The 14,581-nt window shown below is 54.4% G+C and overlaps 1 protein-coding gene across 3 annotated transcripts in view; it reads left to right on the forward strand.

Moving 5' to 3' along the window:
• Window positions 1–10,215, forward strand: part of CD109 (CD109 molecule) — a 39,832-nt gene extending 29,617 nt beyond the window's left edge. For all 3 annotated transcript variants that reach the window (XM_032959264.2, XM_032959266.2, XM_032959265.2), the window contains exons 23-34: window positions 128–269; window positions 780–956; window positions 1,341–1,422; window positions 1,965–2,196; window positions 3,404–3,578; window positions 4,378–4,571; window positions 4,831–4,986; window positions 5,955–6,020; window positions 6,345–6,478; window positions 6,936–7,080; window positions 7,830–7,932; window positions 8,471–10,215. In XM_032959264.2, coding sequence (XP_032815155.1) covers window positions 128–269; window positions 780–956; window positions 1,341–1,422; window positions 1,965–2,196; window positions 3,404–3,578; window positions 4,378–4,571; window positions 4,831–4,986; window positions 5,955–6,020; window positions 6,345–6,478; window positions 6,936–7,080; window positions 7,830–7,932; window positions 8,471–8,652 — 1,788 coding nt within the window. In that variant the 3' untranslated portion in view covers window positions 8,653–10,215. The remainder of the gene's footprint in view (window positions 1–127; window positions 270–779; window positions 957–1,340; window positions 1,423–1,964; window positions 2,197–3,403; window positions 3,579–4,377; window positions 4,572–4,830; window positions 4,987–5,954; window positions 6,021–6,344; window positions 6,479–6,935; window positions 7,081–7,829; window positions 7,933–8,470) is intronic.
• The last annotated feature ends 4,366 nt before the right edge of the window (window positions 10,216–14,581 follow it).

Below are 14,581 nucleotides of genomic sequence, written 5' to 3' on the forward strand. Positions count from 1 at the left end.
GGTTACCCACGTCCCCATGTGCCGTACCGGACTTAAAAATGTGCTCGCTTAACATCACTTGCCCCAAACGTCTGTTAAGGCTGTACGGGGTGGGGGGGATCTTTGTCTTTGTGCGTCTGCACCACAGGCGGAAGGGGTGGAGCGCTCGTTCTCGAAGACGCTGCTGCTGCAGCGCTCGGGCGGCGACGCCGTCACCCAGGGATCGCTGGTGTTCCCTTTCCCGAGCGGCGTGGTCGAGGGCAGCCAGAGGGCTACGCTCACCATCATCGGTGCGCCACGCTCACCGCCCCTGCATCCACCGCCCCTGCCTCCGCCACTGCACACCGTCCCTGCCTTCACCGTTGATGCCACCCAAATACGCGCTGATCAATAATCACGTGTGATTTTTTATTTTTAAACTGTAAACTAATGTGGCTCTCATTTGTGTTGGCAGCATTAATTTCTGCCGTGATTTGCCTAATCCAGGTCCATCTCAGATCGTGGGATGGCGACGACTTGCCTTGTGGGAGGCCTTCTTATCCACCAGTAAAGAGATCGTGGCCAATGCTATCGCAGCATTAAGATAAATTGTTCAAATTGGGATTACACGGGGTAAATATTGCTCCCTGCTGGCACACTATTACCGTTTGCAGGCCACTCGCATTGTGCCCACAAGGACAGCTGCCCCTGGGGGTGCCCTTTTTAAATGCTTGATGAGACGCAAGTGGCTTTTCGCTTGTTAAGCGCTCCAGAGACGCCGCGACCGGGCCGTGACCGTTCTTGTTGCCGCACGCGTGCAGGCGACATCATGGGTCCGTCCATCTCGGGGCTGGAGCGCCTGGTGCAGATGCCGTATGGCTGCGGAGAACAGAACATGATCAACTTCGCTCCCAACATCTACGTCATCAAGTACCTGACGGCCACGGGCCAGGGCGGAGGGGAGATCAGGCAGAGGGCGCTCTCCTTCATGAACACCGGTGCGCGCTCGCTGCGCGTGCGGACATTCCATCGTCGAATAGAGCCGTGACGGGCCTTGCGTGAGTGGTTGTGGGCCTACGTCCTCGACCCCTTTGCGGCGGGGGAGTCGATCGGCGACGTTTGTCCGTTCACGTTTGAGCCGGCGGACGGCTTCAGGAGTGGCCTCGTGCGAGAACGTCTGAAACGCCGGTGGCGAATGATCGAAGCGGGCGGCGGCGTTGTTGCCACGGTGTCCGCGGTTTGAGATCGGTGACCACGGTCGCGACGTTGGGCTCCGCTCTTCTTTATGTTCCCGTCGGCGGCGAAGGAGACGGCCGCGTCTGCCGTGCGCGGCGTTCGACACGCCACCTCGGCCCGCGTGACACGAGCTTCTCTCCCTGCAGGCTACCAGCGGGAGCTGACCTACCAGAGGCAGGACGGCTCCTTCAGCGCCTTTGGGAACGAAGACGCCTCCGGCAGCACGTGGTGAGTTCCTCCGGGCGGACCTTGTCCCCGACCCTCGGTGAGGAGGCTACCAATCGTCCCGGTTTGACTTGGCCGCTCCCGCCGCTGCTTTCAGACTGTGGACCCAGGGTCCGGAAGAATTGGGGAAAAAAATTTGATTTTTTTTCCCCCTCGTTTAAAACCGTGGCACTTCAGCAAAACTTGTTTTTGTATTTCTAAAGTCCTAGTGAGATGTCCACAAAATAGAGATGTGAGATTAAAGCTAGATATAAGAATGAACATTAAAGATGTCAATTGCCTTTTTGTTAACTTGCATTTTAGGTTTATGAGGAATTGAATTAAGCGGATTTTTGTTTCGTGCTCTTTTTTGTTTGTTTGTTTATGAATTCGGGGCCCCTTGGGCTGCCTTGGGCCCATCGCTTTGGCTTGCTTTGCATTGACCCACCGGCACCACTCCATGCTCCGGTTCAAGGACTTTACCCGCACGTCGTCGTCATCTTTCTCGCCGGGCTGCCACGTCGGTCATGTTGACGTTTGGGCGGCGTGCGGTGTGGTGCGCGCAGGCTGTCCGCGTTCGTGCTGCGCTGCTTCCTGCAGGCGCTGCCGTACGTCTTCATCGACCCTGTTGTGGTTGCCGAGACCCACGTCTGGCTGATGTCCCAGCTCAACGGCAGCACGGGGGTGTTTGCCGAGCCGGGCCGCGTCATCCACGCCGATATGCAGGGCGGCTCGTCGGGCCCGCTCAGCCTCACGGCCTACGCGCTCGTGGCCCTGCTGGAGCAGCCCTCCCACATGGTACGCGCGCCGCGAGAGCGCAGCGTCCCCCGCTTTGTGCGCCGCCGTGTCTCCGAGTTGTTGTTGTTGCCGCTTGTAGTCGGCGCAGAGTGGCGAGTTTTTAAAAATAAACAGTACGTACTCATTGGTTTTTTCGGTAAAGTCACGTATGTAGAAATACAATAAAATTATATTAAAACAAAAAACAATCACGACGTTTCGATCACAACGCAAGCGATCTTCATCAGGTGTCAAGAACAAATCACAGAGGTAAATACAACAAAAAGATGAGAGACGAGAATTCAACAAACCTGAAAAAACATTACGTGAAGCACATCCAGTCAGGCCAACAACACAGTTAGACACTTCAGAAGAGTGTTAAATTTAACACTCTTCTGAAATTCGTGGTCCGCCAGGAAGTGTCTGTGTTGTTGGCCTGACTGGATGTGCTTCACATAATGTTTTTTCAGGTTTGTTGAATTCTCATCTCTCATATTTTTGTTGTATTTACCTCCGTGATTTGTTCTTGACACCTGATGAAGATCGCTTGCGTTGTGATCGAAACGTCGTGATTGTTTTTTGTTTTAATATAATTTTATTGTATTTCTACATACGTGACTTTACCGAAAAAAACAATGAGTAATTTTAGGCAGTCACGAAAGCTTTAATACTTTATAAACAGTACGTGCCAATTCGTTACTAGTACCGCAAAGCCACAACATTTACAATATGAGTATGACGTTTCGCCAGTAATTACAACTAGCTTCATCAGGCGACAGCCAGGTTTGTGGAGAAATCCTCCTGTTTCGTGCTGTTTATGTGGTCTAATCCAACAAACCTGTATTATGGATGATATTGGTCGCGAAAGCCTTCGTGTTAAACCAAAATATATGCAACTCTGCCATTCCTTTCCTGGACCACTTTTGGCAGAAGTGCCTCCACTACGAGAGGGAGCTCTCGAGCCCCTCTAGAGAGGGCATTGCCACCGGTTCCTGCGCACTGGTCGGCTCTCTTAGAAGGTGTTGTATCCACACTTGACCCCATTACTCGCAACCTGGCCGGCCGACTAATTGTGTGCGAGATGGGATTTAATAAAAAAAACATTACTCCCCGCACTCCTTCACGCGGTGGTGAGCGTCGAGCGATCCTTTGGGGGGGGTACTCCGTCTCGACGTCTTTAGAACGAAGCCGTCGTTCCTGTCGCCCGTCCCCTTTCCGCCGAGCGCAGGCCTCGCAGCTGCAGAGCGACGTGTCGGCCAGCGTGCGCTTCCTGGAGACGAGCCTGAGGGCCGGCATCGCGGCAAACCACACGCTGGCGCTCACCGCCTACGCGCTCTCGCTCGCCAACAGCACGGCCGCCCCCGCCGCGCTGCAGGCCCTCAACAGCCGCGCCGCCACCGCAGGCACGGCCGCTCACCTGCGTGACCCCGGGGGACCGTTGTTTCACGAGTTGCGACGGCGCTCACCGCTTTGAGCCGGCGCTGACAAAGCGGGCAGATTTGTTTTGTCACTGTAGCCGTGTCGCTCCTGCCATGTGGGTCTCCGACTGTTACTGGCATTTCCCTGTCAATTTACTCCCACATTGCAATGATCGCCCCCTACTGGCAGCCTGGGACCCCAAGTCAACTTGAAACGCGACTTCTCTGTCTATGTCCTTTGAAGAAAGCCCATTGCCCAAAACATTTTATATAAACGCACTCTTGTATACATTTTGTTTTTGGGCAGCGTTATTGATGAATGTGACTTTTACCACCATAGATGAGAACACGCTTGTAAATGCATAGGGATGAGTTTTGGACATTAGATTTTAAATTTGTATTCCCAATTTCAGATTTCTTTTTTCAGACTTTCATATATAGGGTTGACGAGCGTTCATTATTTATGCAGTAAATGTGATTGGTTTACAAATCTTACATTGTCAATAGTTATTGACTAATTCTCAACACTACACTAAATCCGAACACCGCTGCTGTACACGATACGGAACCATTGCTACCCAACATTCAATCGACCGTTAAGGAGAAAGTTGGAGGGTCATCGGGATTCACCGGGGCATCGTAGATGCGTCCACCCCGTACGTTGTGGTCACTTCCAGTTGCGATTGTGCCAGGACGTGCTGGGTGCTTTCTATGTTTGCGCGAGTGAAACTGTGGCTCGCGGACTTGTGGCAATGTCCGTTCTTTGCCGCGCGCGTGACCCCAGGTGAGGTCAAGTTCTGGACGGCCCCCGTGTCCAGCGAGTTCGAGGAGATGTGGCAGCCTCGCTCGGCCGACATCGAGATGACGTCGTACGCGCTGCTCGCTCACCTGCACCAGGGCAATGTCACCGAAGGGATTCCCATCATGAAGTGGCTGAGTCAGCAGCGGAACCACCTGGGAGGATACTCCTCCACACAGGTAAGAGATGCACACCTGTATATGCCACTATTCAGGTGGGGACGCACACATCTATACTGTGCTCCACATAGTAAATGGACACTTGTACATTCCTCCCACAGATAATAAAGAGGCACACCTCTATATGATGCGACACATTTAGGTGACATCTACGCTGCGTTTCCACGGGCGTCTTAATATCGGATGCGTGCCGGGCTGTTCTCGAATGGCATTTTAACGTTTATAATGTTGACACGGATTTTGGTTCTGTTCTCGCCAGGACACGGTGGTAGGCCTGCAAGCCCTCTCCGAGTTTGCCGCCCGCACGACCGGGAGTCGCTCCAACCTGCAGGTCCGGGCCACCTCCAAACTGCTCACAGGGCCGCTGTCGTTCACCGTCAACTCGGCCAACGCCCTGGTCCTGCAGAGAGCAGAGGTGAAGGCGTGCGGAGGCAAATGAGTATCTGGTGCGATTTTAATAGACATTGCCCCTAGGGAGACAAAGGTGGCTGGGCGTGGTGCTGGCCCACTCAGCCCCTCATGCCGGCCTATCATAGGTACTACTCGTGAACAGCACTTGCCCCAACAGTCTGTTAAGGCTATATAGGGGGGTCTCTGTCATTTACTTTGAATGTGTAGTGACATAAAATCGGTCACGTAGCAGCATAGCGCTGGCTGCTGGCAGGGAAGGGGATCTGCAGCTCACAGCAGCTCTGAATGACAGCAGGCCACACGACAGACCAGAGAGGGATCTAGGGGAAGGGTCACGGAAGGGGCACATCGAGAACCCGCTAGTAGGTTCCAGAAGGGGGCGTGGCCGGGGGCGGAGCCAGGCCACGCTGACAGTATAAGAGGGCCCCGTAGACGAGACCTCGGGATCCTCGTCGTGCTGCTGCTGGAGTCTTCGCCATCTCAGCGTCGCCAGTCAGGCAGTCTACCAGCTGTCTTGACTGGGAACTTTAGTTACTAAGTGTTAACTGTCAGGCCGCGTTAATAAACAGAGTGCCGCCTCCTACTCTTAGTGTCGCTGAGTCAGTCAGTACACATGTGCTACATGTGCCACAGTGAGGAGCCCATCTGGTGAATCTGATATCCCTTTTCCATTAACTCATAGCACCTGGGTCTGACCAGCAATCTGCCATGCTAGCCTTCCACACTTTACGTGGAGGCCTAATTTTATTTGGACAATGACACGGCACAATATGGCCGACTCTTTGGACGTTCACATCCCGTGATGTCTTTCACTGGGAATCCCACAGCGTGTGTTTGACGGTTAATGCACACACAGTAGTGACCAGGGTGGCCTGTCTGCCAGTATGGAACTGCGAACCTCTGTGCACTGTCGCAGGATCCAGAATCTTTCCGCGCGTTGCTTTGGTTTTAAAATCCTGCTTTTTATTTCAGATCCCGGTTTCGCCAGAGATCAACGTAGCCCTTTCTGCAACGGGCGCCGGCTTTGCTGTTGCGCAGGTACGGTGGTGAACGCGTGACGTTTCTCTGGCTGTGACCCTTTGGTCTTCACTCCACAACTTATTTTTCTATTTGGCGTACGGCAATACTTTTGACCTCTGTTTTCAGAAAATACTTGCAAGTTTTTTTTCCTTTTTGCCGCGATGTTTTTTTCCACCTGCCGGGAATTTCTTCACGAAGTGAATTAAAATTTGGTCCGTGCACGGCGCGTAAAAGACCTCAGACCCGGTACAACCGGATGACGCATGTGGAGAGCCGCACAGCGCGAGCGCGAGAACCCCGCGCGGGGGAAATTCTGACCGTCGTTTCTCTGTCGTGTTGCAGCTGAACGTGTTTTACAATCTCAAGATGTCCGGCGGTCGTGCTAAACGCTCGGCCGACCAGACTGACGCCTTCGAGCTGACCATCGACCCCCACATCCTGGACCTGAACAACGTGGATGTTAACGTGTGTGTTCGGTAAGGCCTGGCGGTTAGGCCAAGGCGGGGGCATCCCCCCTGGGCCGGGGTTTGCGTGCCTGGCTTGCAGCGCCGACCCACGGGCTGATGGACAATGCAGAGCGGTCGCTGCGCACGCGGGCTCTTCCGTCCCAACAGCGACCCGCTCTCTCCCCTTGGGGTGCCCGGGTGGCCTGTGGAGTGACAGCAGCAGGGTGGCAGCGCAGTGGGAATGTTTGTGTTCTGCAGCAAGAAGCGCCCGGGTTCGATTCCCAACTCAGGTGCCTTGCTGTGTGGAGTTCTCCCCCTGTGCTGCATGAGTTTCCACCAGGCTCTCCGGTTTCCTCCCATGGCTAAAACAAAACCCATGCACTTGTAACTGTTATAGGCCAAACACCCCACGACCTCGTCCTACATGAAACTGCCCCAGCTTCCTGACAGCCGCCTCGCCGTGACTCCCCCCCCCCCAACTCCGTAGCTGGGCTGGCACAGGCAGCAGTGGCATGGCTCTGCTGCAGGTGAACATGCTGAGCGGGTTCGTGGCTGACTCCGACTTTCCCAAGCCCCAGGTGGTGAAGCGTGTGGAGGTGGATGGAGGCAAAGTGAACCTCTACCTGGACTCGGTGAGGGGGACTCCGACCGCTTTTGTGTAAAACCTTGCTATGCACATCCCAAAGGCCCCCAAATGTGAGGTGGCCACAAACAAACGGCTCTTTCAAAGTTGTAATGATAAGAGTCGAGAGGAGTTTTTAAATCTGACAAAAATTTGTAAAAATATCCCAGTTCAGGTTCATCTTGGACAGGTCTCCAGAGACTTGGTGGCATTTGTCAGGATTTAAGAGGTGCACGTTACTGGCAAGTGTGTACACCGCTGTTTAAGAAATCAGTGCTGCCGTGTGCATGGCACGCTGCTACGGACCCCGGTTAAATGCCCGTTTACGGTTAATATCGGCAATGCATATCCGAAACGGCCATGGGTCTCCCATGGGTTAACTCGGCCTTCATATGAATTCTGTAGCTGGTGCAGTTTGAACATCGGCACTGGGTGGGGTCCAAGGCGGCCGGGCGTGGTGCTGGCCACTCACCCCCTCCGGCACCGTGCCCGTCTTCGTAGGTGCTCGCTGATGGCACTTGCCCCAGCAGTCTGTGAAGGCTATATGGGGGATCTTTGTCACGAACTGAACTTTTTTGTGTTGTGACATTCTACACCTCTGTGCTGTCAGTTGTAGACATGAGTCCTCTCGTATGTGTACTGCGCCTCGTGCCAATGGCCGGCTCCGTCTGTGCTGGCGTGTGATTATCTGAGCTGCTTGTCTGCTCTGCGTCCGTGCGTGTCTGACACGATGCTCCTGTATTTGCATTCCCACTGCAGCTGAACGGGACGCTCGTGTGCGTCACCATCCGGAGCACTCGCGTGCAGACGGTCGGCAGTGCGCAGGAGGCGCAGGTGTCCATCACCGACTACTACGAGCCAAGTGAGTTTCCATCGAGCTCGCGCATCGACATATTCCAGCGGCACCCACTAGGTCCCCACGAACCTCCCCAGCAGTTAGAGAACGGCGACGGCACCAAGTCCCTCCATCTTTCTCTCCTTTCCCAGCTGTTGCTTCAGACACTCGCGCTTGTTCAACGTCACTCTGAACGACATCGGTCCCTCTTACCCATCGTCTCCCTCTGTTCCTCCTCCGTGTACTCGAACGTGGCCACCCACGGTCGCTGTGTCCTCGCTGCATTCGGCGGCACAGCTTTTTGTACTCTCCTACAAACCCGGCCGTGGCGACTGGTGGTTTTCTGAACTGGTCCTGGGCTGCCTCCGGCTTGACTCGGCCTTTGGTGAGTACCGTTGTGACCCTTGGTACCGGGCAGACCAAGCCAGCCGGGGTGGTGCTGGCCATACCACTCCTTGTGCGCCGTGCCGTTCTTCGTAGCCCCTTCTCTAGAACAGCACCCACCCTGCGGTGGGAGCGCCTCCTCCTCCTCCGCCTACACGGGGGGTCTCTGTGCTCCGTGCAGGGCGGAGGACCGAGCGCTCCTACTCCTCCGGGTACCTGGCGTCCGTCTCCGTGTGCGAGCTGTGCGGCGCCAACTGCAAGGACTGCAACGAGAAGCTGGCGGGCGGCGGCGGCGCCCGCACCGCCGCCCTCTCCGCCGCCTCCCTTCTCGCCGTGCTGCTCTCCATCTTCCTCCTGGACTAGCGCCCTCCCCCTGGCGCTGCCCGCCAGCTGACGGCGACGGAGGGGGGGGACCGCGCGGCAGGCTCCGCTCGGTCTGTCGGGAGCCGAACGCTGCTGTGCTCTGCCGCGTGCTCGCCGTGCCGGTCTGCGCGTGGGGTCCTTGGCACTTGGGCAATGTAAAACTTCTGTCTCTCAGAAGTTTTACATTGTCAAGCGATCGGTCGGTCCCCCCCCCCCCCCCCCACAGCTGCGTGGCGACTGGGTGCGTGTTGACGATGTCCGCTGTGTTTTTTGTTGCTGTGCGTGATGCCGGTGGCGAGTGTCCTGTGACGAGCGCTGCCGTCTTTGCGCTGCCTGTCAGGCTTTACTGGACGAGCTGTTGGCCCCAGCACGTCCGTGGAGGTACTGGCCCATGGGGGGCCCTAAGCAGAAATTATTTTGGAGGAAGTCGGTGACCCCTCCCCCATTTCCAACTTAAACACTCCTGGTGTGACGAAAGACACGGATTCAGTGAGAAGACAGAAATTTTGAAATTACCGAGCTCCATACAATGTCGAGATAATGAGTGATTTAGTTGTCATTTTTATGTTTCAAGCTTAGTGCATCTCTATTTTCTTTACTCCAAGGCTCTTGAGCTTCTTGGGGGCCCGAAGCGTTGCTTGGCTTTTGCTTCCGCTGAGCGCCGCCACGGTCTCCGTAAGGTGCGTGTTGGCCAACCGCGTTGGCTCGCCAGTGGTTTATTCATGATGCGTGCCACCAGTCGGCATGCTGTGTTGCCCGATTTTGTCTGTAATATAATTTGGCCGACGTAACCACAGACGTTAGCGTACAGGCGATGCAAATGCAGGAACGGCATTTCTGTATCGCTGCGTTCTGTCTCCCCATTAACGTAAAACCGTGACATGTTAATTCAATATTATCCAGCAGCAACTTTTTTTGTCGCGCACACTCCAGACCGTTTGACCATCTGGGTCTCATCAGCAGGCCGCACTTGTCAAACAAATGCTGCTGGGGTGCCAGAAGTTATTGGCAAGAGCCCGCTATCTAAACGGTTGATCCCTGTTCATGACAAATCCATGTTGTATAGAAACTCCTGTGGCGGTGTTGGGTAGCCGTTCTGAGTAATTTTATAAATAAAAATAATGTTTTAGACCTCTGCATTTTTTCTTACCAGAGCATATGCTGCTGCACAGTAACACGTGATGAGTTTGTGTGCGGTCAGCACCACGGTGAGTTGTTCCCTCTGTGGGTGTCGTCCCCTCTCCGCTCATCGCCGCAAACGATTCCTGAATGTACCCTCGCGTTCGGCTGCAGAGTCCGTTGCGTTTTTAATCTTCACAGAATTGTTACGATTGTCCGATACTGGGTATTCTCAGCCTTTTAGTAACAAACACGGAGAATTCTAGCTCTGAGCACGCGTGGTTTAGTGAGCAAGGGTTGTTTGTGGCGACTTCTCGTCTCCAAGCACCTTTGGAGTTGTACATCTTTTGACAAATTCCTCGCGTTATTCTCTCAGTTTCATCGTCGTTTTCACACGGAGAGCTGGGACTGTGCACTGGACCTAAATAAACTTATTTGAAACGACCGTGATTCACATACTCTTCCTGTGTGGGTGCTGCACACAAACCACCCCCCCCCCCCCCGGGTGATCGCCCCCCTCCCCCCACACCACTCCTAAAGACTCAAAACATGAGTACTGTATTTCATATTTGCCAGAAAAAAATGCATCGACTGGGGTCGGCGTTGCTGCTGGGATGGGTCGCGTCTCCACGCGTCGCAGCAACCTTGAGACGTGACCCAGCGTGCCGTCGGCTCCCGTCGATCTCCCGTCGCGGCAGTCGGAACGGTGGGGGAAGGTTTCTTAAACCCTCCGTCCAGCTGCGCAGCGGGTCACGTGTGGTGGGGTTGATTTTGGGCACTCTTAGCTCCTTCCAAGACGTCTGGCCAGCATCACAAAGTAGACCTGATGCACCCTACAACGGTGTGATGCCACAGCCGCGAAGCCGTTCTGCCGACGCCGTGGCTGCGACGCCGCCACCTCCGAGCGACGGGGCCGACGCTGCTCTTCCCTCACCACCCCCCACATGAACACACACCCCCACATAGAGCCCCGAAGGGAGGTCACCTGGCCGACAGGTTTTCACCCAGAAGCCCTCTCATGGGACTAAAGGTCACCTGGCCGACAGGTTTTCACCCAGAAGCCCTCTCATGGGACTAATCTTCACGTTTTCCTGCGACCAGGGAATTGGGCGATCTCCCCCGAGGCTAACTCGCACCGCAGCGCCGTGACTTGGGTGGTAATTACATGGTCACGACGGGGCTGCTCAGCCACCGCGGGTAGAAAACACACACAACACACACGGGTCAGCAGGCAGGTAGGGGGGCGGAGCCACGAACGGCAGGAAAACAGGGCGGCCCTCTGATTGGTAGGACAAATGTGCTTGTGCACCAACGCAGCAGCCCCGCGGTCGTCCCTTTTTGATGTAAAAGGTAAAGTGCGGACCTCTGAGAGAGCACCGGTCCGGGGAGAGTGACGGGAAATCCGAGCCACCTGATTGGCCGGGAAGGCCAGCGGATTGGCGCCGAATTCTCATTGATATAGTGAACAATAAAAGGTGAGATAAGGTCGGGATAAAATGGTCGTGTTCTTCTCAAGTCAGGGATCGGAGTAGTCACCTTGCCGGCCACTGGATCGTCCGCTGAGACGAGTCTCAGCGCAGCCAGGCCCCGTTCCCAGCGAGAACTTCATGCAGCCTCGCCTCTCCACGGTTTCCCGCACATCCGAGCCGAACCCCCCGAGCTATGCCCCCCAAACAGGACCCGCGGACCCGAGGGGCTGCGCCGCGAGCAGAGGAGCCGGAGAGCGGCAGCCCTCTCCCCACGAGCGAGGAGTCCGGAGCCCACAGCCCTCCCCCGGAGGGGGAGCCGGGGGCCCGCGTCCCCCACAACGGCTCTGTAGAGCTCCTGCTAGTGGCGGCCCTTCCACCAGCAGTGCTATTAGCAAGCCATAGCGCAGCTGCACCTGACCATGCTGACGCGATAGGGCTGTGCTGGGCAGCAGAGGTCGGTACAGTACAGCAAATCGCATTCTTATACTGTACTCTGCTCCCACCGATGGTGCAATTGGGCCAAAAGTTTGTTTTTGTGAATTCAATCCTGCGAGGAAGAGAGGGCGCGCAGTGGTTGGTGCACGGTGATCCGAGTTCAACTCCCGGTCATGTCTAACTTCGGTGCCAAACCCTTCAACCCGGACCTGACCAGCGTAGCGAAGTATGGTGAAAGACATGGAGAGCGCCTTTACCGTCCACCAGTGTATTTACACTGGTGGATGGTAACGGGCCTACTGTATATAAATCGCGATAAGATAAGGAGCTGCTGTGTTCCCGTCTAAAGTGGATCGCTGCACTTTGAAACATCTTGCTGCTGCTGTCTGGAGGGCATCTCCGGAACGTCTCGCTCGCTGTGCCGTGGCTCCCCAGGGCTGGGCCAAAGCGCGTGACCTGCCTCGCGCACAACGAGGATCCAAACGGAGTCTGCGCCATGCCCCACACCGAACCCATGTCTACATCTTGGTGGAAACTGACTCGAGCCCCAAACCCATCGCTCCAGCGTGAAGCTCCACCTCGGGGGTCCCCAGTCTCGGCGGGGGCGGGGAGGGTGTAACACGCAGGTGGAACTCATGGTTAATTATAACCAAGGTAACTTGTGGTGGTGTAGACACACCATGAGTCTAGGAATATGGGCCGCGTTGTTATGGTGGCGATGATTCCGTACCAGTGCTGCCCTCCACCAGACCGTTTCTCCTGGAAAGCTGCGTGTGCTCGTCTCCTGGAGGAAGCTCTCACGATGAAGCCACATTCCACGTTCTCAGTGGGGCTCTGTGCAAGTCTGGGGAACTCTGTACGAGAGTGTCTAGTCGTGTTGGTGCATGTGTGAGAGTCTGGGTGCGAGTCCTATTGGTCTCTTCGTGAGTGATTACGAACCCGATTGCCAGTGCCACTCCATTCTCTCAATGAATTTATTCGTCTGCTCGCGACACCCGAGGCTGTGGAAACCCCGAGGCAGACTTTACAACCTCCTCAACCTGGAGCCACCTGCCACGGCTGAAGACGCCTGGGCACGTGTGTGTGCAACAGGCTGACGGAACAACGAGCCGTTGTTGTGACGACTCTGCCCAAGTGTGAATGTCTACGCGCAGAGCGGCTCGCTGCTGCGATTCGCTGTGTCCGTGCGGAGATCGCGTTACGCAGCGACCCGCGCGTGATTTCGCAACGTGTGCCCTTGTTTGAAAATCTGCTTTCAATGTCGGCCCACATCTTGTGCACAAACAACAATAGTTGCTTACTCATTTAGCTCACAGTTCAACCACTGCTAAATCGTTATTCCTTACATTAATTTTTGTTATACTTCTCAATGTTTGTAAAAAATGTATCCGTGTATTCCCAAGTGTACTGTCGGTGTTGTGTCAAAGAACGACTCCTCTATTTGGATCTCGTGTTGGAGAGTGGTCCACAGAAGCGGATACCATAGATCTACCTCTGAGACTCCTTTAAAATGGCCTCTGGTCCACAGGGTAAGGGTGCAGCACTTCCCCACCCGCTCTGCAATGAGAGTTCATCGAATAACGGTCAAACGGATCTCTTACACTTTTACCTCTGGAATTAAGTGCAGAACACATTTTAATGGGATGTTTGTTTTTTGCAGTCATTGTTGACCCACCACAAGCCTTGAACCCGAGTTAATCACTTCTTCACCTCTGAGTCTCCGGTTGCCTGTAGAAGTCTCAGTGGGGAGCGGTGGCTTCGTGATCCGAGTCTGATTTCCCCCTCACGACCAATATCTTTGGCGAATATCTGATCCTGTCCTGGGACTTTCCTAGGTAGACTCAGCTTGAAATAAGTACCTGGTGCGTGTTAACATCAGCACTCGGGACAAGGGCAGCCGAATGTGGTGTTAGCCACGTTCCCCTCGGTCGTATGACGGCCTTCATCGGCACTCGCGAACAGCACTTGCCCCACCGGTCTGTTAAAGGCTATACGAGGGATCTTTGTCTTTTATGCAGGTCTATGTCTATGTTTCGGTAGGCATGAGTCTCTAAATCTAAGCAAGAGTTGCAGTCCAGGTCAGTGGGTCTCGATGTGAGGCTGGGTATCTACAGTGAGGGAAAAAAAGTATTTGATCCCCTGCTGATTTTGTACGTTTGACTACTAACAAAGAAATGATCAGCCTATAATTTTGATGGTAGGTTTATTTGAACAGTGAGAGACAGAATAACAACAAAATCCAGAAAAACGCATGTCAAAAATGTTATAAATTGATTGGCATTTTAATGAGGGAAATAAGTATTTGACCCTTCTGCAAAACATGACTTAGTACGTGGTGGCAAAACCCTTGTTGGTAATCACAGAGGTCAGACGTTTCTTTTAGTTGGCCACCAGGTTTGCACACATCTCAGAAGGGATTTTGTCCCACTCCTCTTTGCAGATCTTCTCCAAGTCATTGAGGTTTTGAGGCTGACGTTTGGCAACTCGAACCTTCAGCTCCCTCCACATATTTTCTATGGGATTAAGGTCTGGAGACTAGCTAGGCCACTCCAGGACCTTAATGTGCTTCTTCTTGAGCCACTCCTTTGTTGCCTTGGCCGTGTGTTTTGGGTCATTGTCATGCTGGAATACCCATCCACGACCCATTTCCAATGCCCTGGCTGAGGGAAGGAGGTTCTCACCCAAGATTTGACGGGACATGGCCCCGTCCATCGTCCCCTTGATGCGATGAAGTTGTCCTGTCCCCTTGGCAGAAAATACCCCCAAAGCATAATGTTTCCATTTTTGACGGTGGGGATGGTGTTCTTGGGGTCATAGGCAGCATTCCTCCTCCTCCAAACACGGCGAGTTGAGTTGATGCCAAAGAGCTCCATTTTGGTCTCATCTGACCACAACACTTTCACCCA

Source organism: Petromyzon marinus, chromosome 23 (assembly GCF_048934315.1).
Source record: "Petromyzon marinus isolate PM22_M1 ecotype Great Lakes invasive population chromosome 23, UKy_Petmar_22M1.pri1.0, whole genome shotgun sequence".
Lineage (NCBI taxonomy): Eukaryota > Metazoa > Chordata > Hyperoartia > Petromyzontiformes > Petromyzontidae > Petromyzon > Petromyzon marinus.